This window comes from Orbicella faveolata, unplaced genomic scaffold (assembly GCF_042242905.1).
Source record: "Orbicella faveolata isolate gen_17 unplaced genomic scaffold, um_ofav_v1 contig_2, whole genome shotgun sequence".
NCBI classification, from domain to species: Eukaryota; Metazoa; Cnidaria; class Anthozoa; order Scleractinia; family Merulinidae; genus Orbicella; species Orbicella faveolata.
In genome coordinates, this window is record NW_028301547.1 from 20,359,976 (window position 1) to 20,383,562 (window position 23,587).

Consider the following 23,587-nt stretch of genomic DNA (forward strand, 5'->3'; position numbering starts at 1 on the left):
TCGAATATTCGAACCCAGGTCACATCTCAGGTCAGCGGTTTCTGTTTGTAGAAGACCTCCCGTAAAATAGTTTTCGGTATTTTCAGAATGTTTCATCTCCACTTTTAACCTTTTTTAAAAACACGAAGATGGCGGAAAATGGGGAGAAAAAAGAGGTAAGTTCATCCTTTTCTTGAAAATGATAGACATTGTAAAGTTATTCCTCTGATTCATAGAATATTTTTCTTTATTTGACAAGCGATCCGTGTCTACCTTTTTAACCTTATATTATAACTTAAATTTGCTGAAAAGGTGAGAAATATTCTTACATCCGTTTGGGTACAGTTGATTCGGTCGAACCAACCAGTTTCATTTTCAATTTAGAATCTGTTTTCTATCGTGAGCTAATCTTTGGTATGTTCATTTTTCAGCTAATAAGTAATATTTGTACTAGACAATGATGACAGGTTAAAAATTAATTGAGGGATTATTTTGTGAGCAAAGCAGACACATGTGAATATTTGGCATCCTTTTGAACAAAGAGATTCTTCCGGTGGTCACGTACTTCTGCTTTTTATCTTGCCTTCTTGTCATCTTCTCGTAGCATGTTCTGGTCCATTTTTGAATTCCTCTCTTAATCCAGAAAAATGGTCAAATAAAATAATATGATCGTTTATTTTTTTAGGCACCCGGGATTCATTCAAATGATGGCCAATTTAAAAAAAAAAGTTTTAGTTAGAACTATTGTCATATAGAAACTGGCGAAAAATTGTAAAAATATGACATGTCAGAGAAATTTGATGCCATATATTGTGCTATCTTGCTGTGAGAATGTTCTGGACAACTATTTTCACCATAAAAATTCTGATAACTTCCCCCCATCAAAAAAAAAAATGGATATAATTATATGCCCTCTCTGCAAATATAATCCTCAATATTCCTTGACTTCTTCTTAGCACTTCTTCCCATTACAAGCCTCCAATCAGAGATCTGGTTTTATATTTGTTGTAAATTTAAACCAGTTTTTTTTTGTACACGAATAATAACTGAGAGTAAGTGGAATGCTGCCAAGAGAACACTTGGTTGGATAACAGTACCGATAAGTGCATAAAAGCACATTGTCTTCCTCTTGACATGTCACTAAAACATTATTTTGTGACCCTGATGAATTACTTCCGTAAGGGAATGAACTTATTTTCGACATGGCAAATGAAGTAGAAAAATAGATATAATTTATCGATTGTTTGTTTGCCACGACCCACCAACACCCTGCCAAGAGTTTGAGCACATGGATGGCAGTAAGAAATGAACAATAAACAATGTACAATAACATTGCCCTTGATCATGACACTGTGGACACAATGTAGACACCCAGAAATCCAGACATTTGTGTACCTTAACGACAATGGGCCATGTTTGATGTATCAATAATGTAACATGGCTCCGAGGCCTTTGTCTCAAAATTGTAAATTGTTTAAGTTTCTTTTGTCTCTCACTTCCCAAAAGAGACTTGGACACAAAGAAAACAACACCAAATATAGAAGTTTGTCCTGAAAGTCTCGGAGCCGTGTTAGAATATTGATGTATCGAACGTGGCCTATTACGTTTATAATGGCTGCCTTGTAACCTTGGCAGTAATTAGTATTATTATGGCTCAGAGTTTTTGGATATTTATATAATGATTTCAGAACTTACTTCATTTAGAGAGTTTTACCATTATTGATATTCACATCTAAAATTTGTCAGATATGATATCTGTTCCAAATAGAGACCCAAGGAATTTTGAAATGCAGACTTTAGGCTTTCTAGTTATAAGCCAACTACCCCCCCTTACCCACCAAGAAAGCTTACCAAAAAAAGGCCTTTGAATAAAATTATGTGTGGTCAGGGCTTCTTATCAGAATTTCACAGTTTATTAAAGAAATTTGGCTCGAAATCACGAAAGTCTCTTGGTGGAACCAAGGGACTTGGAGGGCTTGCATACCTAGGACTGAGTACATAACATGCACTGAAAAACACATATATATGGCAAAAGACTTGTGGACCCATTGTCATTAAGAGGCAAGCAAGGAAGGTTTATATACATTTTCCTTGCTTTAAAATTCTAGGAGCAAAATTCAAGTTCCACGTCTTCTCCTGCTCCTTCACCCACGTCGCCAACTCCACAACCGGTAAAGAAAAAAAGACCTGAAGATTTCAAGTTTGGGAAGGTGCTAGGAGAGGGTGCATTTTCAACTGTAAGTTCTTCTATTTATTAGTTACATTGTGGAACCTTTCCTATTTCACTGAGATTTAAATGACATGATATTGAGTGGTCACTTTTTGAAAAAGCTGATGTTTTGAGCATTAGCCTTTGGTTGGCATAAAAAGGACTAAATTAATACTATAAACAGCTTTTTCAGACTTGCCAGGATAGATGTGTTGTAGTTAATTTTTGATTTCAACTATAAGTGATTTGTTTTCTTCAGGTTAGAAAACGATCAATGATTGAAAAAAAAAAAGTTACTCAAAGAAAATAAACCGCATAATTATAGTTAATTTAAAATAAAAAATTAACTGCAATGATCAGTAAATATTAACAACAGATATATACTATTTACTTGCATCAATTTCACATTGACAATTTCAATAAAGTGTTAAACCTGGTTACAAGTGCATTACTATCAAGATCAAAGCTATTCTGGGAATTTTTCAAATGTCCACTCTTCAGATGAAGTGTTCAATGTTCAAGTTTACCATGTGAGACCTGATTTTAAACTGAAATTTTACTTGTATTTACCACATTAGAATTTAACAGGTGCTCCTTGGCTAATACTTGGATAAATATTATGATGATGGTCAGTGTTCACATTTTCACTGTTTCTCTTCTTTATAGCTGCAGGGTCAAATAATATTCAGAGTGGACTTCCCTTTATTACTAAGTTAAAAATATAGGAGCAAGGTTATTATTATAAGAGCTTTTTTTTGCCACGCCTTTTTTGAGAACTTCTAGGACCACCACTGCATACATCCTATTAAATTGCTGGATCTACATTTATTTACTTTGAGTTCTGGCCAGTTCAGTGTGTTATATGAATTTAACTGTTGATGTGGTCACATGCAGTACATTTAAATTGATTTCCTGTTTTGCTGTGTCGCATTGAACTGCTTTTAGTGGCTGAGTTTTCATTCCCTCACCCAACTGCTGTTACAACTGACTGAGTCTTTTTGTAACTTTTTAGGTTTATGTTGTCCGTGAAATAAGTACTGGGAAAGAATATGCCAGTAAGTTGTTGCTGTTGTTGTTAGCTTTGTTATTAAATTCACCTTTCCTCGATAACCTTGTTAGAGGTACTGTAACATGTTATAAAGTAATGTGTTTAATTCCCCTGATATATTATTTATATATTATTTTTTTGCAATTTCTGTTCAAACTGTTATTTTGAGGTATGATATTATTTATCCTTCTCTTTCACAGTGAAAGTTTTGGAGAAGAGGCACATAATACGAGAAAAAAAGGCTCAGTATGTTTCAAGAGAAAAGGAAGTACTAAGCAGACTCAATCATCCATTCTTTGTTAGACTGTATTTTACGTTCCAAGATAAAGAAAAGCTATGTATCCTTACCACAAAGACATTATATGCTGGTATCTCCTTTTTTTATTCAATGACGTGTCCCAATCAAAACTCAAGAGACAACTTAGCACTGAGGAAGGGCTGGGTCTGAAACGTCTGCTATTGAAACATTTTTTTTATTTGGGACTCACATTATTACTGTTTACAACTTTTGAACTGTTTACTGTACCTTGCAGCAACTGATCCTTTTGGATAACAAATATTTATCTCTTTCAAGTATCCCATCAAGCTAAAGTTCGAAAGATGTTGTTGGAGAATAAATCAAGGGACTATTTTATCATTCAATATACTTTTTTAATAATTCTGTTTCCACTCTTCTAAATTTTTTTTGGTAAATTTGAAGAGCCATTATGTTAACTACCAGGCCAAAGGTAGTCAGTTTTAACCCTCGTAAAATAGATCATTCTTTTTCTTGTCTTAAATTACCTTATCTTAAATTACTAATTGTTAATAAAATTATTCTTCTATATGACACATATCTTTGTAAAAGTCTATTTCTATCTCTGCCAGAGATTGTTATAATAGGCCATTTCAAATTTGCTTTTTTGCATGTACACGTATGGAAATGAGTCCTTTTGTGTGATTTTTCATATGAAAATAGGTTTTAATTGCATGGAAACAACTGTGCAAAGGACATTTTCATATTCATGGTACACGCCTGCACACAAATAGTTGTGACACAGAGGCCAAAACGTTTAAGCCAAAAAATCTGTTGTTCAGTTCAGTACAAGTACATGCATATTTTAAAAGACTTAGATATTGTTAACTAGTTTGTGTATAACACTTTTAAAGATTATTGTCCTTAGCTTTTGTGTTCAACAGATTTTGGGTTAAGCTATGCCAAGAAAGGAGAGTTATTACCATATATAATTAAGGTACGTTTAATTTTTAACTACAATTTGTTTTGTTTTGTTTTTATTACCTTATACCTAATTCCCCATGTCTTTATTGATACTGCAGTCCTTTGCAGTTGATAGTCTTTCATTAAACCTCAAAAACATAAACCCTAAACTGCTACAAATATTACAGAAATATAATGATATTTACTTATTCTAGATGTGCTCTTTAAACTATGCATAGTTATCATGTCACAGAACACTTCTCACTATTGCAATTTTATGGCTATTTTGAACTGAGGTTATTTTCTATTGGATATGTTTTTTGGTAATTTCTATTGGCTATTTCAAGGCCCTTGCAATCTTACATGTCTTGAGAATTCAAAATAGGGTGTTTCAACTGTAGGAAAAGACCATAAATTTGTATCATTATAACTTGTTATGGATCTATAGCTCCTCAGTCTATTGGTCCTTGACATTTATTTCCATTTGATCTTAAATATCCTGGAGAAAGTAATTATAACATCCAACAACAGATAGACCAAACATTGTACCTTAAAATCAACTCAAGATGTTTTAAAAGTTCCCAGCCCTTGACAACAATGTAATTCTACTTTCATAACCTTTAGCTAATATGAATCAGTCTTGCATCTATATATAAGAGGATTCCTGTAATTAAAGAATATCATTTTGTTTTCTCTCCAGCTTGGCTCTTTTGATCTCAGTTGTACAAGATTTTATTCTGCTGAGGTTGTGTCAGCCTTAGAACATCTTCATGGATTAGGAATAATTCACAGGTACCATTTACTGGCTTAAATAAAGACAATGTTTAGTGGTTGAGCCTTATAGGACTAGAAAGTAGATAATAATATATGTTGAGGTCATTCCAGCCATAATAGCTCAGTCAATAAGCATTGCCATTATTTACACCTAAGCCATATTTAAGTATGTCATCTCTCCTGGATTATCGAGGAGTTTCCTCAGATACGGCCTTAATCCCCTGATCTGCCAAATGAGGTTACAATTTGAAGTCTCCCAGGTGGAAAGAGTACCAGAAACCCAGTTGAGAACTTTCAGCATGACTCATTATTGGCCGGATTTATACTAGAGATGGATCATCCATCTGGGATGAACTTGGGCAAAGAACAATAGTTCATCCGATAATTCATCTGCTGTGTAGGAAAAAGATGGCAGCTGTACATTGTACCACTTATAACTCACAAAGACAGCCATATTTTTGCAACATTTTCCCATGTACTAGTTAGCAACATTATGTATGCTAGGTTTGAAGATTTTAGAACCTTTCTGGACATTTTTATGAGTGTTGCTAAGGTTTTTGTGTGCTGAGAATGGTGGATAAACCTCAGGGGAAAAGGTCGGGTATGCTCATTCGAAAATTTGAATTAAAACCCTAAAGGAGACCAATCTTGGCATGTGTTGAGCTTTATTAGACCCCTAAAAGATACCACTTGGGAGGCGCGGTGGCCTCATGGTTAGTGCGCTCGTCTCCGGATCGAGCGGTCCAGGTTCGAGCCCTGGCCAGGGACATTGTGTTGTGTTCTTGGGCAAGACACTTTACTCTCACAGTGCCTCTCTCCACCCAGGTGTATAAATGGGTACCGGCGAACTTAATGCTGGGGGTAACCCTGCGATGGACTAGCATCCCATCCAGGGGGGAGTAGAAATACTCCTAGTCGCTTCATGCTACAGAAACTGGGATAAGCTCCGGCCTGATGGGCCACTTGGCTCGCATGCAGACTTTACCTTACCTTACCTAAAAGATACCACTTAACGGAATAGGCTTATAACCAGCTGCTGTTCAGGATGGGATCCTGCGCTAGTAAATTGAGCCAAAAATGGTCATAAGAGTGTTTTTTAAAGTATTGTTAATTATTAATTCTTTGAGTTCGCCCCCAAAAGATACTTTGGCAGCTAAAAATAGTGGCATTTCGTCATGAACACTGTAACTGAGACCAGAATCCTTAATTTATACCCCTAAGCGAGACAACAAGCATCCCCGACCTTTTCATATGGGAGTTCCCCTCATGTAAGATAAATGTGCCAGTTGCTATCTTTTATTATGAATCATTTCTCATGCCTAGACGAGAAGCTTGAGGTACTATTAATACATGTAGCTGACACAGTTTCAAAAAAATATATAAACTGGAACCAATGAAAGAAAAGAAATGATTATAATACACTTTCCCCAATTCTCTGATTTTCAAGGGAAAGTACTGGCAACAGTGTCATGTTTGGGCAAAAGCTATTAGGTTTTTTTTTTTTTTTGCACTCTGTAGTGTGTGAGTTTGTTGAAGTGACTATTGTGAAAAGCTCTAAGGCTGTATGTTGTTTGTAGGGACCTGAAACCCGAAAATATTCTTCTGGATGCAGATATGCACATTAAGATTACTGACTTTGGTACAGCAAAGATCTTCAGTGGCAATGAAGTTCATGACAAAGGTGAGAAATAGGTTTGCTCATTTTGGGCCAGAGGAGTCTTCTACAGCGTACAGTTATATCCCAGATTAAATAGTAGGATAACTTAATAAACTTTGGTGAGATACATGTAATGCTACTAACAGTGTTTAAATTTATTGGTCGAACTTTAAGGTCAATTGATTTTTGTAAACATTGTCCTTTTAGGGAGAAATTCATTTGTAGGAACAGCTCAATATGTTTCACCAGAACTATTAACAGACAAGAGAGCTAATAAAAGGTAAGTCCAGTTATATGTGATGCAAACGTAATGATGCAAAACAAAAGAAAGGGAAGAAAATTCCTTTGGTGGTGAAAAAGTAAGTTTTTTAAGTAATAAGTTGCTAACAAAATGTGATGAGTAATTAAGTGTCAATACTGTTTAGCAAAACGTACAACTGGTGCCAGGAAAGGCAAAGATCATTTGACCTGAATCACAATTTTGTGACTTTTTTTTTTCGGATCTAATTGGTAGTTGATGGACTTAATATCCTTCTTATTTGAGCTTATCATAGCCTGTGTAGCAGGCGTTTTTTTTCCCAAAAGTCTGTGAGGAAAATGAAACTGAGTGTGAAAAATAACGAGCAGGGGGTGGGGCAAAGATTCCTTTCCTCCTCACCCCCTTCCCCCTTTGCTTTTCTTTCTTATTGTGCTCACCCCCTCCCCACTTCACCCCATGTTTTGCTCACCCCAGGTGAGCTTGTTGGGTCACTCGCTTGCTAAATCTTCCTGCCTAGAAAATGGAAAGAAAACGTCTGGTCTGCAGGCTAGGCTTATAAGAAGGGCATTTCATATAGCTTCTTACAGTTTCAGTAAATGCAAAACACTGCTTTGAATGTCACTAAACTCAAGCATAGTAGCTCCCGGTTGAGACAGTTTGCCACTGCTGTAGTAGAAAACAGTGTTCGGTCATTTAGCCCCAAAGTTGATTACAGTGGCTTAACCATTTAGTCCTCAATCAGAAGTCAAAAACACTGTCAGGCTAGTTCTTGCTTTTTGACCTTGAATGGGGGTTCCTCCATTCCTGGTTGGAGGCTAGCCAGCTAGGGGCTAATCGACTTTGGGACGTAAACGACGTACATTTGAAAAAAACTAATGTTTATACTTCATCTCTCCTTTTCTTTGTAGCTCTGACCTCTGGGCTTTAGGTTGTATTATTTATCAGCTTCTTTCTGGATTGCCACCATTTAGAGCCAGGTACTTTTTTTTTTTTTTTTAAATTTTGCTTAACATAATTGATACAAGACGAATAAGCAACAGGTTGCAAGTGATTTGTATAATGTGCAGGCCTAACAGAGTTCTTTTCTGACTTGCTTAGTCAGGACTTGTCTGCACTTACATTGACTTATGGTGTGTAAGGCTTGTTAAGGTTAATGGTCCTTCAAAAATTCTGGGTCTCGCTAATTTTTCGTCGAATTTTACGGGTCTCGCAGTCTCGTTTTGTAGCGGTTATGTGCGCCTCGCATTCTCAATTTTTTCACAAAGCTGTCTCAGAGTCTCAACAGATTTTTTGTGAGGCTGAGAAAGTCTCAATGTCCTTATTGTTTGTTTGTTTGTTTTTTTTTTTACAAGTAATGTCGACTGAACCTCTTAGAATCTGGATGTCTCGCGCTCGCATATAAAACTTGTGTGCCGGCGTACATAGGATTAGAGCAAGTAGCATTCACGTAACTGCAGCTCTGTTGTTTTGATGTCGTTCTTTCTCAATTCAACAGTAACGAATATCAGATATTTAAAAAGATAATCGCCCTAGAGTACGAATTTCCTAATGGTTTTCCAGAAGTTCCAAAGGATCTTGTCCAAAGTTTACTGGTAAGTGAAGATCTTTTATGGCTACTTTGCCGCTGTTTCAAAATCTAATAGGATCTTTTATCGGAATTATAACGTTGCGAAGATAGACTTATTCCAAAACCTCTGCCAGAGAAGTAAGTTAACGGTTTTATTGTGTTTTACTAAAAATAATCCACAGTCTCGATTGAACACAGGTGCTGGATCCAACAAAGAGACTTGGCTGTGATGAGTGCGGAGGGTTTCCATCTCTGAAAAGTCACGAGTTTTATGAAGGTATAGGCTGAATGGATGTACTATTTAACAGTTATTTAGCTGAGATAGAGCGGTTTCCAATCGATTGTCGTAAAACCAAAACCAAATTAATCACTCTAGCCAATCACAAAAACACAGACAATACAGAGAACCAATCAAAACTCGAAGTAATTAGATGTAGCTGACGCAAAGCGCGGGAAAACGCGTGCGAGTGAGTCGCGATTCAGGATTGGTTGTAGTTTTATATCTGATTGGATGAAAAAATGACGCCAGTTTTTTAAGCCAACCATGTAGCGTAGTTCATGCAAAACTAATTACTTTTCCATAGACCACTCAAATGAAAACCACTCTATCTAAATAACAATTAGATTGTGAGCTTGAGATTTCTATCACGCAAAGAAAGCTAAAGCGAATAGTCTTATTGTTTTAGTATAAATCTAGTTAGTTGTTCAAAACTTTATCTAAATCCCTACTGCGGCCCACAGGGGACATGCTGCAATTTTAAAAGTTGCTGCAATTTTTAATAATTTCTGCTGCAAATTTAAAAGTTGCTGCAATTTTCTACAAACAGATAAAACTTGCTGCATAATAAAGATACTTGCTGCAATTGCCTTTAATGTGCTGCAAATTGAAAAACATTTTGCAGCAAGTGTAAGAAAGACGGTACAAGAAAGAAGGTCACGGCGGCTTAGGAGGAGGGCCTATGTTTCCTATGGCCTCAAGTGGACAGTTTTCCCCACAAGAAGAGCAGAACATTTTCAAAATCGAAGGGAAACAACATGGCTTCCGCGAAAACGTGGATCGGTCCAGACCTCCCCAGCCATGATGCGTGCGCATTATATTTTTACTTTATTTTTGCAGCAACTTCTTTTTATTTGCAGCAACATTTTATTTTTGCAGCAGCTTTTATTTTTACAGCAACCTTTATTTCTGCAGCAACTTTTAATTTTGAAGCACAAACTTCTTATATGTGCTGCAACATTTTCTTCAATTTGCAGCACGTTAAAAGTAATTGCAGCAAGTATCTTTATTATGCAGCAAGTTTTATTTGTTTGTAGGAAATTATTTAAAATTGCAGCAACTTTTAGATTTGCAGCAGAAATTATTAAAAAATTGCAGCAAATTTTAAAATTGCAGCAAATTTTAAAATTGCAGCATGTCCCCTTTGGGCCGCCGTGCTACTCACTATCTACAACAGAATAGAAAGTGAATAACGTAGACAATCAGAGAACGGCATTCGTTATAGAGCACTAGAAGATTTAACTACTACTAGGTGTTAGTTGATGAGGCCAAAGGCCGAATTAAATTGAGAGCAACAGGCCCTGTTTTCTAGCCTTCTCAAAACTCCACGCAAAAGTTCCGCAGGACACAGAAAACTCGACGTCTTCTCAAAAACTCAGTGCTCAAGTCATCGGTTAAGGTTACCGTATACTTTAAGAAGTGTCTCACATCCAAGCGATGTAGCGCATCCGGTTTAAACTACAGATACCTAAACCTCATATCAAATTAAAGCTGATAGATCTGGCTATCAAACTATACCAAGAATATTGAAATAAAATGAACTGTCGAATTTTTTTACGACTTCTAAATGTGAGCGTCCGAATCACCTTTTGAAAGTTAGAAGTCAATGCGAATTTTTTTTTTTTCGCTTTTTTAATTTGTCCCTCACTTTCCGGAGCAAAAGCGCTAAAAAACGTGTCTGCGATTTGCCATATTTAATTTCAGTGAAAAGTTGCAGAACATCTTTCACTCTCGGAGTAAAAATATTTGGATTTAAAAAATTCGCAGACAGGTTTTTGTTGTTTATATGCCAAACTAGCTTCTGTCCAAATTTGAGGGCAAACGAACAAATTCCCCTTGACTTGTAGCTTTCAAAAGGGACCCAAAACATGATTCGGATGCGCAAGTTTATAGAGGTCGTGAAAATTTGACAATTCTTGTCATAGTGTGATAGCCAGCTCTATAAGCTTTAATTTGATATGTGGTTTAGGTATCTACAGTTTAAACCGGACGTGCTACATCGCTTGGACGCGAGACGCCTTTTAAGATGCTTGTAAAGGTATCCGGTAACCTTAAACGAAACTTGGCGACGTCGATGTCCACACGAAACTTGACATCTACACGTGCACGTAAAACTCGATATCCACACACTTCTCTTCACATGGGGGTTGAGCGGAAAAAGACTCTGGCGTCGGCCGGACACGTGACCACAAAACACCAAGTCTCTTTTCCCGCCCTTCCCACAGTTGAGGGGAAAAGCTAGCGCCCTGGGGACGAGGTTGGGTTCACACTTTCTCAGCGATGGAGATTAGCTCTCAGATTATTTTAATTTCGTTGAAGCGTTAAGCGAATTAATAAGTGATAAAATTATCTCGATGAGCTTCTTTTTCTTCTTCCAGGAGTTAACTGGGAAGATTTACCAAATCAGAAACCTCCTGATTTGTTGCCATATCTACCGTCAACGTGCACCGATCAGGAAGGACTGCGCAGCAAATACAAGGTCAACAGGCTGTACATTGTATTTGTAATTTAGGAGAATTATGTCACGTAACAGCAATGACTTGGCCATAGAGGTTTATATTGTCATTTGCCAGTCCAGTAGGAGGAACAAGGTTCATCTTAGGTGAATTTTCGTTGAAGATTTACTTTTTTATCACAATCAAGGAATAGCACGAGCATTAGTGTCTATTAACCTGAAGCAATAGGCTTTTTTTTTTTTTTTTTTTTTTTTTTTTTTTTTCATCTTCTAGACAGTGTCTGTCTCACTTACCGCACAGTAAAAAGTAAAAGAAAGTCAAAGAAAGCCATTTGAAATTTATGATCAATTTACTCGGCTGCGTGACACGCTAGACGCTTGTGACGCACGCCTCTATTTCTCATAACGAGTCACGCAATGTTAGTATGTACAAGTCACACGACATGACTTACTACTAAGCCCAACGTGGACAAGTGAAGATGTTAAACCCTGGTGTCTGTGTCCGGTCTTTTGCGTGACTCACGTGACGCCTTCATCTCGCATAACTATTGACGCGCTTGTTGGCTTGAGTAGTTTATAGTCGTCTTTAGCCTGGTGATGATTTTCTGTTTTCTTTCAATTTTAGGTCAGTCTTCACGACAGCGACAGTGATGAGTTTGATGATCAACTGTTAGCAAGATTTGGCCTGTCCGATGAAGTCCCGGATTCAAATGAACCTAGGAACGTTCTTAATCTCACGCAAAGCGAGAGAGAGGAGGAATTAGCGAAGCAGCAGAAAGAATCACCGTGGTAAGAATTTTACTTTTCACTAATGTGTTCAGACGAGTCGCTGTAACACCCTCCCCCCTTTACTCCATTATTCAAATCAGGTCTAAACAGCCCGTCTAATACCAATCTTTTCATAGCAGTGTTACACCATTTTTATGTACAAAGTTCCTTTTATCTATCAAAATTATTGCCTAGCTAAGCGTTGCAGGTAACGTGAGCAGAGATCTATGCGGATGTAGTCTTTTGTACGCAATGCGGACCTGTGGTAAAATGTAATTATTAGTTCGCACATGCATATGGCTTTTGCTGAGCAGATGTAACTATGTCCTGCTTGCTCCTTTGAGTCTTCTTTTTGGATGTATGAAATGCTGCTGGCGAATATATGAGGTCAAGACCTGACCGTAAACCAACGTAACCTTGAAGGAAGGTAAACATAAAAAGAAATTTTGGCGTAGTGACATTTAGGAAGTCTGAAGTTAAGTACAATAGTCCAGAGGACAAGTTCATAACCTACCGCTGGAGGAGAACCAGTTTTGCCTGCATCCTGATGGTAATCCCTATAGCCTGCGACCAGGCGCTGGTTTCGCCCTCAAGGGCTGCTTTCCGTCTTTTCGTACCCAAACGCGAGAGCGTGCTCCCAGGCTATAACCCCCTACTGAAATATTAATCGTTGCTATTGTTTCTTCACACAGGCATCAATTTGTTGATAATAATCTTATCATTAAGACTGGTGTAGTCGACAAGAGAAAGGTGAGTTCGGCGATATCTTGTTTTCAAAGAAACTTTATTGAACTACGGTCTAGTGAAAAGTTTGTTTCTATTTTGCTGATCGTCAAACTAGTAAGATTCAATCCAAAAAACAAGAACAAAAAAATGCTCCCTCTAACGTAAACGTTGAGCCTGGATCGCCGTTCAGTCTCCTCTCGTAGGTTCTTGAGTACCATTTTTACCAAATAGAAGATGGCGTTCTCTGCTCTATGTAGCAAATAAATTCCATGCTGCCATGCGTCTGATCAGTTAATGGTTAGAAGACGTCAAATTGTGGTAAGAACAAAAAAAAAAGGTACATGAGGCGATAGTCTAGAAAAAAAAAAACAAAGTTAATTTAGTTTAGTTTAATTTAATTTACTTAGTTTTAATTATGTTCCGAGATTCCTCGCTCCTACCTGTTGTTGACCAGTTAAATATGAGACTACCAGTACTATCAGATTGGTGATAATCAAACGTGATAATCAAAAGCATTGGTACAAAGTTTGTAAAGTCGTACTGGTTCGCGCTCTTGAACTCGTATTTCGATCTGTAGGGCCCTATTGACCGTTAACGATGAACGATGAACCGGGCGGAGTTGCTGCGAAAGCTTTCAAAAAAATTAGGGACTGTTATTTGCAGTTTGGAATGATCTCCCGTTCTCTTAAAATTGGGTGTTTTCTTATAGGTTATCTTCAAGCCTGGGTTATCCTCTAATTGGAACTTTTCTTCTAACAGGGACTATTTCCCCGCAAAAGAACTCTGATTCTTACAGAAGGTCCGCGCCTGTATTACGTTGATGCAGCGGCAATGGAACTCAAAGGACAGATTCCTTGGTAAAGTTTTTGTCTGATTTCGGAAGATTAGAAATAGTAGCTCAAACTCTACAGTCCGTGATTTATTAAACAATTGATTCATGCTTTTACGTGCACTATCGAGATAAAATGCATGCGGTAAGTTTGGAGAACACGAAAGAAGCGTGAGAATTAATCGAGGCGATAGCTGAGGCTCCGTCCGGACTACGCCTGAGAAAATTGAAAACTCAGCTTTATTTTATGGTTAAGCCTACCGTCCACACTAATCCGTAACAAAAACGAAGCTTTACGAAAACACTCTTCAAACTAGGGGAATTTGAAAACGCAAAACAGGCGTTTTCAAATTTCTCCGTCCTATTCTGGACAGGGCTTGAGATCAACTCTAACTGACTAACAGCGTTCGGTTCGCGAGGACGGAGTGGCTGGGTACCGGTAGCGCGTCGTTTCTTTGGTCTCGGAAATCTGTTTTGAAATTGAATGAAGTTTTCTTTTGTTTCAGGACAAAGGACCTCAGACCCGAAGCCAAGAACTTTGAAGTTTTCTTCATTCACACGGTAAGTAAGGGAGAGTTGTGACTGGTGTAACATTGTAACCTTGAGGTAATAAAATTTATTTGCTCGGTGTTAACACTGAACAGGTATTTTCTCTTTATTTGAAAGATGGTCTGTCAGGGGTTGCTTGTTGTATAGGGAGGCTCATTATATCAGGGAGGTCGTTGTCTTGTGAGGTTTGTGGTAATGATAAGTAATAAATAATGAAAGCTTTATTTCAGCAGAAAAACTGACCAGCGAATCAAAAGGAATGCTGGTATAAGCCGATGATCAGCCATTAAAAATGACATTATAAGCAGGAAGGTCGTTATACGGGGGTTTGACTGGACTAGTCGCGATCTCCAATCGATAAACACTTGGTATTTTCTTTTCTTTTTCAGCCGAAACGTATTTATTACTTGGAAGATCACACGGGATATGCCATGGAGTGGGTCAAAAAGATCGAAGAAGTCCACCGCGCTTACTTCGGAGATACAACGCAACTCTAAACAAGTGCTGATCAGCAACCTGCGCCTTCATTTTAAAATACGCTTTTCCAATGACTGTCAAGATGAATTTCCGGTTCTTGTCTTCCACTTTTTTGAGAACTGTGACTGGTTAAAAAGTCTGACGTAAGTAACGCGCCGTAACCAATCAGAGCGTGCGAAGATGTTGTCATTTTGACCAAACATGTTTTCCCGCGCTTTCCTTCTGTTGTTCACTGGTGTCTGCTCCCAGTCCTGATTGGTTCACGGCGCTACACAGACTAAGGTGTCGACAGTAATTGGAAAACTGTTTTATCAAACCGGCATTAAAGGAGCTACGTCATGGTTTGTGCATCTTGAGAAGTTTAGCTTAAATTTTTCAAGGTCATCGTTTGTAATCCGTGTTAATCTTCTCCATTCTTAACCATCCTTGTTCCTTTATGGTTTATTATTATCTCTTTGATGTTTTTCTATCTTAGTAAACTGTTATTTTCAGGTTTCCTTCAAGTTAAAGGTAATTTTGTACATGGCCAAAGTAACTAACAATGCTGTGACCGAGCTCCTTTAACTCCGTGCGAATGTTACACGTAAGAACACAATGTTTTAAAGTTATTTTCTTCGGGTGAGTCTTATGGTCCTTTTCAATCGTCGACAACCATTTTCGTTAATTCTTTCTTACCATCCTTGACATTGTGAACGTTTATATCAGACTTGAATCCAAAACCGAATGGACGACGCAATCATTTCATTGAGTTCCACATCGTTCGCCTAGTCTCCTTTGCAGTTGTCATTTGGATAAACACGCAATGGTTTCCTTACCGGAGAAGTCCTGCGTGACTATGCATACCACGGTAAACAGCTTCTTGCGTGACAACCCAAACAAAAGAAGCGACACGTTACGTTAACTACGTGACGGCCTTAATAGGGGCTGTACATGTAAATGCCTTCAGATATAGAACAACGCTTATAATATAATTGATAATGGAGAAGAAATAAAGCCTCTGAAACCATGAGACTATTATTTTCGCTAAAGCGAGAGTGGTTCATTCTCCCGAGGAGGGGTACTCCCAGAATGAAAGATTGAGTAGGGGTGTGCGACCCGCTTCCCAAAACCCCTACCCTTTGATGACCAAAATCTGCGATTTTCCCTTCCCTAGTTTTGACCTGACCAGAAATTCGAGACCCTATTTATGACGTGCCCCGTTAAATCTATACTCTGTTACAGACCTGCCTTACAATCAATGACCTAGTTGAGAACAATGTTAAATTGCCGTAAACATAATTTGTGAAGGGTTTTTGTTGATGGTCTTATCGATAATGATGACAACGTAACTAACGCACACCCAACTGAAGGCTATGGTGCAAAAACCTTACCCCAGTTATGATCAAAATGGCCAAAATCGACACCCTATTTATGACCAAAATGTCCAAAATCGATACCCTATTTATGACCAAAACGGCTGAAAAACCATCTCCTTTTGGGCCGTACATGCCTGTATAGCCCATATAAGGGAGTAACCTCGGGTTCATTCTCTTTATTTTCGTTACACTTTTTTGTATGGCGTCATGGCAATATAGTCACACGTTACTTTTGCGAAAAATTCATGGCATAAGGTCAAATTGGCCTTGAGATAAATTAGATTTAGATCTACAACTCTTTGCAACCACTTTTTTTTAGAGGGGAATAGCAATAATTGTCCGTCCCGTAGAAAGGCCAATTTGACCTTATGCCATGAATTTTTCACAACAGTAACGTCACGCAACGTAACGGTTACAGCGCATTCCGGCGAAGGCAAACAAATCCTTAATTTCATTTCATGAAATTAGAAGGATCACATTACTTCTACCGCTCAGAAGCTTTCATTTGGAAAAGCAGGCATAAAAGTGTTTCCTCTAATATCGCAAAAGCTGTGGAGCACGAGACACAATAAACAGTACCATGTGAGATGATCCTGACAGTACCACGTGAAATAGGTGATGGCTTTCGTTTGAAGTTAAGGGTCGTACGTTACGATTTTACCCCCAGATGAAAACGTTTGGAACAAATTTAATGTAATTTTTTCCCTTACTCCACTCGTGGTCTCGTTTGTGAAATGTTTCAAATTCTATCAATGTCCGTAGGTACTCTTCATAGTGACAGAAGAAAAGAACCTTTGGCCGGTATGCCTTGCACTCTTCCCCGGTAAATAAATCCATTGTTCTACTCACTATACCCCACTTCGTGTTCATTTGGCTGGAAATGAACATGGCGGAGCTGAAGTGGAGCAGCAGCTGGTGAAACAGCTGATCGTAACGGGCCCACAAAAGCCTGATAAAGGAGATAACAATTCAAAAACCCACAAATTCTGAAAACGCGGTGGTTCTAAAGGCCAATTTTCTTCAAGTGACGTCAAATGGAGGCGGTTTTCTTTGAAGCTAAGAAACAAACACACTGCAACTGGGGAGAGGAGAGAACTGCCCTTTCGAAAGGCATATTCAAATTGACTCTGAACGAGTACAATTACTTTGCGCGCTGTTTACCAAGGCAATTAACTCAGTGTTGAGGGAACGAAACAGCTGTTAAAAGGAGTTTGTTTTATGTAATCGCAAAGTTAATGTGTGAAGCGTCGTTCGCGTCTGGCTCACAAGGGTGGTTTGAGATTTATGCTGAGTCAAGATTTCTGATAAACTGGGACACATGTATCTCGTTTCGTCATCGAGATGATGAAACTTTGAGTGAAAATTAGCGATCTTGGACTATTCAAAGGATAATTACCCAGCTGAGGATCTGAGCCAAGCGATTTGTTGTAGATAGCTTAAATTGAAAGTACACTTGATTTCAGAGAGAGAGTTTTCAAATTAAAGAATTCAGTCAAATGGCTACATCGACCGGTTCAAGGCCTCTAATGGAAATGAACGCAGCGACGGCCGACGATCCAGAGGCAGATGCAGATACAGAGGGAAGCGGATCGTCAGATAACGAAAACTCTCTCCTTGAAGGCGAGCAGCCGACATCTGCCGATAAACAACCGCTGTCGATGAAACGACGGATTGCTTTGGTAGGCGCTCTGCTGCTCTGTGTGTTTACAATATTTGCGTTTGCCTTTTTGCTGCCCTGTCATAAACCAAAGTGTCAGAAAGATCCAGGCTGTCCTGGAAAGGGAGACCAGGCATTTGTTAACTGGACTGACAAGTTGGGCGGTATCACTCCGGTGATGATATCACTGGTTGATGTGACAGGAGATGGTAGAGGAGATATTTTAGTTGAATTTAAAATTGAGGAGAAGGAGTCTGGGAATTCATCCTTCTTGAGACAGCTTTGTAAGAGCACAAATTGCCTTGGTGCTGGTCTTATGGCTATACACGGTTCATGTGGTTATAGTCTGTGGGATGTTAGTTGGAATTCTTCCCTTGGTTTTCTTGCTTGTGAAAGAGTTACAGACATGTCAGGCGTGAAGAGCAATGGTCACTGCTTGCTTGTTGAAGAGAAAACAAATCTTGTGCTTTTCAACTCGGAAAATGGCACCACAAAATGGCAGACACATTCTAACAGTAAAGTTGATTCATTTAAATTTGTCAATGATATTGATGGTGATGGGGAAAGAGACATTGTATTTGTCCAGGAACATCTCAAGGTTTACGAAAAGGTGTACTCAGAAGGCAGCATCAGTCTGGTATCTGGAGCAACAGGAAAAATTCTTGGCAACTCCCTACCATTACCAGGCAGTCATGGTGGCAGCAATGTCCTTGCCGTCCATGCTCCATCAAGCAAACAACAATTTGTGATTGTCGGATCAACATCATACAAGGGGAACAGTTCGTCACTATGGGCTATATCAGTTTCTGATTTACTAGAGAAAGTTAGAAAGCCGACAAAGAAGATTCCAGGTCAACCATGGGGAGACCATACACCAGACTCGCTCACTGGTTTCATCAGCGTTTTTAAAGATACTGTCATCCTGCTTGAACCCCTCCTGACAGACCTTGATGGTGACGGGGTGAAAGATGTTGTTTTTGTAATCAAAGAAAATAGCCTTTCTCTTTTGGCCATGAATGGAAAGGATCTGGTGGTTATGTGGAGGAAGGTTGTACCATCAGATGCTTCCATCCACAAGTAAGCTTTAAACAGTTTTAACACCTTATACCATCAGACAAATTATGTAGCCTGATTTTTTTCAATTTGTGCATAGAAGTTGGTATGTAATCTAGGTTGAGGTACAAATTTCACTTTCTTGTAATGACCATTGTCAACGTATTGACTTTGCATGATATTATTGGCTATGTTATGTTAGTACGTGTAGTATGTAAATTATGTGACAGTCCCATTACGTGTATGAATAAGAGGATTTGCTATCCATTGGAGGTTATGGTTTTCAGATTGAACACTTGTGGATTGTCAGTTTTGAAAGTCATTTTTAAGCCAAATGCTTTTGCTTTTGACATACAGGCTTAACAATTCTGAAGAAATATTTTCCACATTATTTTGGTCAAAAGTCCTTGGAATTCCTTTTGAAGAGTGAATTCATTATTCAATTTCATAAAGTGACCACCTCCCTCCCCCCTGCTTCACTGTCCTCCAATGCATGCTGGAACATTGAGCTTAGCTTGGATGGATCAACATCGTTATTTTGTTAAGGGTGGGGAGGGGGAGGTTGACAGATCGTTTGTAGACTTTTGACCAGGATAGTAGTCTATTTAAAGCTGCATTCTTACAATCCATCTGCTAACTTTTTTCTTTTCTTGCTTGCTAGGTTGTTCCCGACTCAGCACACTGTTAAAGAAAACTCCACAGATGTTGGTGTCTTTGTTTCTTATGCTAATCATTCCTCTGGAATCTTGGTCATTGATGGGCGCACAGGGGAGTTGAGCTGGTTGTTTCACAGTATGGCTGGCCTGCCTGTGGCACCAATCCCTGTACCAGGAGACTTAAGTACACAACAGGCATTTGTGATGTGGCTTCCAAAGTTGGAGGCCCTGACTTTGATTGTTAAACCCAGAAAGTCCAGACAAATTCAGCAACAAGGCAGTGATGGTAACTCTGCTGAAAAACCGATATCAAGGCAAAGACGCCATCAAGAAGAGCACAAGATATCTTCTGTATCGGATATTTCTTCTTTACATCGGCTTTATAATCAGGAGTTTGACAATGTCAACTATGATGACAATTTTTTTGACCGCTTTAATTCTGACAGCAGTGAAGATGAGGATGAGGATGAGGATGATGATGATGATGACGGCAATGGCGATGTAGCCTCAAAGGAATTTCAAGTTGCCTTTTTATCAGAAATTTTGAAGAAGTATTCTGATGATCCTTCTTTTGCCTCTCAAAAGCTTTTCAACACTTATGAAGAACATCATAAAGCTGACAACAAGTGGCTAGTTGGTCTCCCATTGCATAGGAGAGGTTACAATGAGGAACTGATTCCAATCAGTGATGAGAATTCTGATGTTACAGCTGATCTAGACATGCACACCACCAATTTGGAAGAGGAACTCAGTGATCTGCCCAACCACAAGAAAGACGAGACCAATCACAATGCAGAAGAATCACAGGCCCCCATGTCAAGAGACCATTCTGTCCATCCGTCCAATCCAAAAGTACTCAAAGAATTCCCTCCTGAGCCAACTAGAAGAGTAGATGAGGAAAATGACCTTCAAATGACATCAAAGAGCAACATTCACAACCAGCAATTTCCAACAGAAGATGCCCTTCAAGCTAATCTCAAAGATGTGTCAAAGTTAGTGGCAGCTAAAGAGCCATCTTACCACAAGAGATCAGTGCAGTCCTCACAGTCAAGATCACAGTGTGTCCAGAGTTCAAGTGACAACACAGATTCCTTCATGGCTGTTCTGTTGATAAAAGATGCTAATGGGAGGCAGCTGATTACTGAAATAACAGAAGAAGGTCCCCTTTACCTAGGTAAGTGCTTACATGAAGACTGATTCTGCACAGTCAGGTAAATGTTCTGTTGGACAGGTCACCTCTTGGTCTGTCCACAGCCTGAATAAGTGAATAGGTGAAGCAGAGGCACAAAGCGCAAGTGTGGAGTGCAAGAGCATCCACAGGGCAGCCCACAAAAGGTTTTCTTCACCCACCCACACCCTCTTACTTTGGAGACCTCAGCAAAGTTAAGGTCCATGGACAGACAACAGTGTACATGTAGGTCACCTTGGGGCTACTATTCACTAATAGCAATGTTTTAGACAGAGATTGTCCAAAAGGTGAAGATGGGGAGAAGGGGGATGAAGGAGGAGACAGGTATCCCAGTCTGTATTCTTAGATTTCAAATTATGGAAGGGAGAGAGCGTTGAACATTACATGGCAAACAGAAATTAATGTTTCTCAAGTAAACAATTTAGGTTTATTTAGTAACTTCAACACCAATGTGTTCCCATTCCTTATAGCGGAGCTCCGGCGGCCCAAAGGGCCGCCAAGCAGAGCCCCATACTCATATAGGAAAGAAAAGGAAACCCATGAGTTGATTTTCTCATGGTTATCATGGCTAGCGGAATGGCTTGTGGGTGCGTACGCACGACGGCGACGACGATGACGACGGAGTCGTGCAACGTGGCGGCCATACTCCAAATAATAGGTTGACTGAGACATGCAGCCTTGGTTTACCGTGCACTTCTTTGATAGTGGACATCTATGTTATGATCAACTGACACCTGTCAAAACAAGGTATCCGCTGACCAGTATCACGTGACCATATTGCGGGCTCAAGTTTATAGCTCATAGAGGTCGCGTGTCTTTTTTTTAAGCTGACCGCTGACCAAGTGCTGGTTTTGGTTTGGATTGCGGGCTCATGTCAGGTTAACTTGTTGAAAACAGGCCAGGATTGTTCGGAAGCCAGTTAACGTTAACCCAGGATTAACCGAATTATAACTTTTTCTTCTGTACAAATATTTTTTGCTGCTTTGTTTCGTGTATATGGTGATTATTAAAACTCAAAACAGAAGGCCAAACAATATACAGAAAACCTCACCGCAAAGTTAATAAACTCAAATCAAAATTAATTCTACCTTTTCCTGGGTTAGCTTAGTCGGGCTCTGAACAACCCGGCCCAGGAGCTACGCTTTTAAGCTGGCCTAAATCTATATATTAGACAGTTTGATGTGATGGCAAGTCACATGGTGAGCTTTTGATGAATCTCAATCATTTCATAGATAATTAAATTTAATTATTTTATTACAGGTCCTGAGGAATATGAAAATTTGTTCAACGTCAAGGAAGGTGATACCAAACCCAAATCATGTTTACGATTGGTGCCCAGTCTCATATCAGAGCCTGTGCTTAGAGATTCAGATGAAGACCTGGATCTAGTGTATACTGTCAGCTTTGTTTCTGAAGATCAGTCAGTGCATGTTGGGAAAATTAGAAAAATGTCCATGACTGATGTCTTTGGAGGTCTAGAGGGCAAAATTGTTACACTGAATACCAGAAGCCATAAATCTAAAAGGGAAAATGATCATTCATTCAGTTTTCCAAGAGTTTTAAAATAACCACTGAATTAAGCTTTACTTTGAAATTAAGCTTTAGGTAATAATTGTTATTGTTATATGGCTGTCTCACAAGGACTAGGAACTACCGAATTCACAAATTTGATTGGCTGAAATCAGACTAGATTTTCCCATCTAGACCGTTAACGTTGTGTGGTGAAAAAGTTGCAAACCAAGATGCAAAAATAATGACTATTTTCTTCTAACAATATTTATTTATTGGATTGCCAAAAAGCCTGATGAGAAAAAACAGTAAAGAGGACAAGCAAACTCTGGCCGAATTAAGTTCAGCAAATCACCGTTCGCAAGCAAAATGTCAGTTACATTAATCAATTAAATTGTTATTGTTTGCCATATAATAAAGTAACATCTTATTAACCAAGCTTAGTCGATCTGTATGGGAGAATCTTGACCTCAGTCGTGTACAGACCAAATGCAGTGAGGTCTGTACACACAACTGAGTGCAGTCTGTGCTCACAACCTCAGTCAAGATTCTCCCATACAGACCTCCTGCTCAGTTAATAAGAACTAACTATAATACTTTTTTATTTTTTTACTTTTTGTGCTAATAGTCTGTATTGTTTTTTTTGAATTCAAATTATGAGATCAATGTGATACTGATACACAAAAGAATTAATAAGTACTTCAATGATGATAATTACTACAATAAATTATTAATCAAGTTTTAAGTCATTCAAAATCTCAGGCACATTTGAATGTTCCATAGAAAATTGACCTTATAAATTTACTTTTATTATTTATATTTTGTTATGAATAGCCCTTTTCACGGTAAATTTTTCTCATTTGCATTGCAATGTAATCTAACATGGATGCGAGGCAATTTCGGGCTAAAACTACAAAATAGCCCGTAATTGCGTCACATACATGCTAGATTTTATTGTAATGCAAATGAGCAAAGGTAACTGTGAAAAGGGCTATTAGTTGCAACTCACAATGATGCATTGTACATTGGATTTCAATAACATTGTGGAAGTCTGCAGAAGTATTTACGTGAATTAATTTCAATCAATAAAATTAGAGTTTCATGTAAGAAACTTGGTGTTAAAAGGCATTGTCATTCAGTTGCTAATCTGACCGAACAACCTCAGAACTATCTTAAGTTACTTTGAGTTATATGAATATTTGGCACAGAAATATTGGGGAATATCATGGGCATGATCCATTTCAAGACTGTCAGTGGCACAAAAAAACAAACAAACAAACAAACAAACAAACAACACACACACCAAAAATTCAGATAAAAATCAAAAGGGAGGCATGTTTCTCTGAAAATATTTACTTATGTGACGGTCTAGTAATCTAATTAAAGAAGATATAGG

At 38.5% G+C, this 23,587-nt stretch overlaps 2 protein-coding genes across 2 annotated transcripts; both read left to right on the top strand.

Moving 5' to 3' along the window:
* The first annotated feature begins 9 nt into the window (after nt 1–9).
* Nucleotides 10–15,781, top strand: LOC110046048 (3-phosphoinositide-dependent protein kinase 1-like). The gene is made up of 17 exons (XM_089290188.1): nt 10–155; nt 2,088–2,216; nt 3,201–3,243; nt 3,437–3,574; nt 4,416–4,468; nt 5,135–5,226; nt 6,786–6,889; nt 7,073–7,145; nt 8,033–8,101; nt 8,620–8,716; nt 8,890–8,968; nt 11,347–11,447; nt 12,049–12,212; nt 12,884–12,941; nt 13,677–13,774; nt 14,253–14,307; nt 14,685–15,781. Exons 1-17 carry the CDS (start codon nt 129–131, stop codon nt 14,790–14,792), a joined length of 1,488 nt encoding a protein of 495 aa, XP_089146314.1. The 5' UTR covers nt 10–128; the 3' UTR covers nt 14,793–15,781.
* Nucleotides 15,782–16,841: 1,060 nt separating this feature from the next.
* On the top strand, nt 16,842–23,302 carry LOC110046059 (uncharacterized). The gene is made up of 3 exons (XM_020751728.2): nt 16,842–18,861; nt 19,499–20,667; nt 21,943–23,302. Exons 1-3 carry the CDS (start codon nt 17,624–17,626, stop codon nt 22,248–22,250), a joined length of 2,715 nt encoding a protein of 904 aa, XP_020607387.2. The 5' UTR covers nt 16,842–17,623; the 3' UTR covers nt 22,251–23,302.
* The last annotated feature ends 285 nt before the right edge of the window (nt 23,303–23,587 follow it).

Excerpts from the sequence above, each read along its gene's own strand:
- LOC110046048 (XM_089290188.1), top strand. The coding sequence starts at position 129 with ATGGCGGAAAATGGGGAGAAAAAAGAG. Across the intron at positions 8,717-8,889 it reads ATCTTGTCCAAAGTTTACTG|GTGCTGGATCCAACAAAGAG; the intron begins GTAAGTGAAGAT and ends GATTGAACACAG. Across the intron at positions 13,775-14,252 it reads CTCAAAGGACAGATTCCTTG|GACAAAGGACCTCAGACCCG; the intron begins GTAAAGTTTTTG and ends CTTTTGTTTCAG.
- LOC110046059 (XM_020751728.2), top strand. The coding sequence starts at position 17,624 with ATGGCTACATCGACCGGTTCAAGGCCTCTAATGGAAATGAACGCAGCG. Across the intron at positions 18,862-19,498 it reads TCAGATGCTTCCATCCACAA|GTTGTTCCCGACTCAGCACA; the intron begins GTAAGCTTTAAA and ends CTTGCTTGCTAG. Across the intron at positions 20,668-21,942 it reads AGAAGGTCCCCTTTACCTAG|GTCCTGAGGAATATGAAAAT; the intron begins GTAAGTGCTTAC and ends ATTTTATTACAG.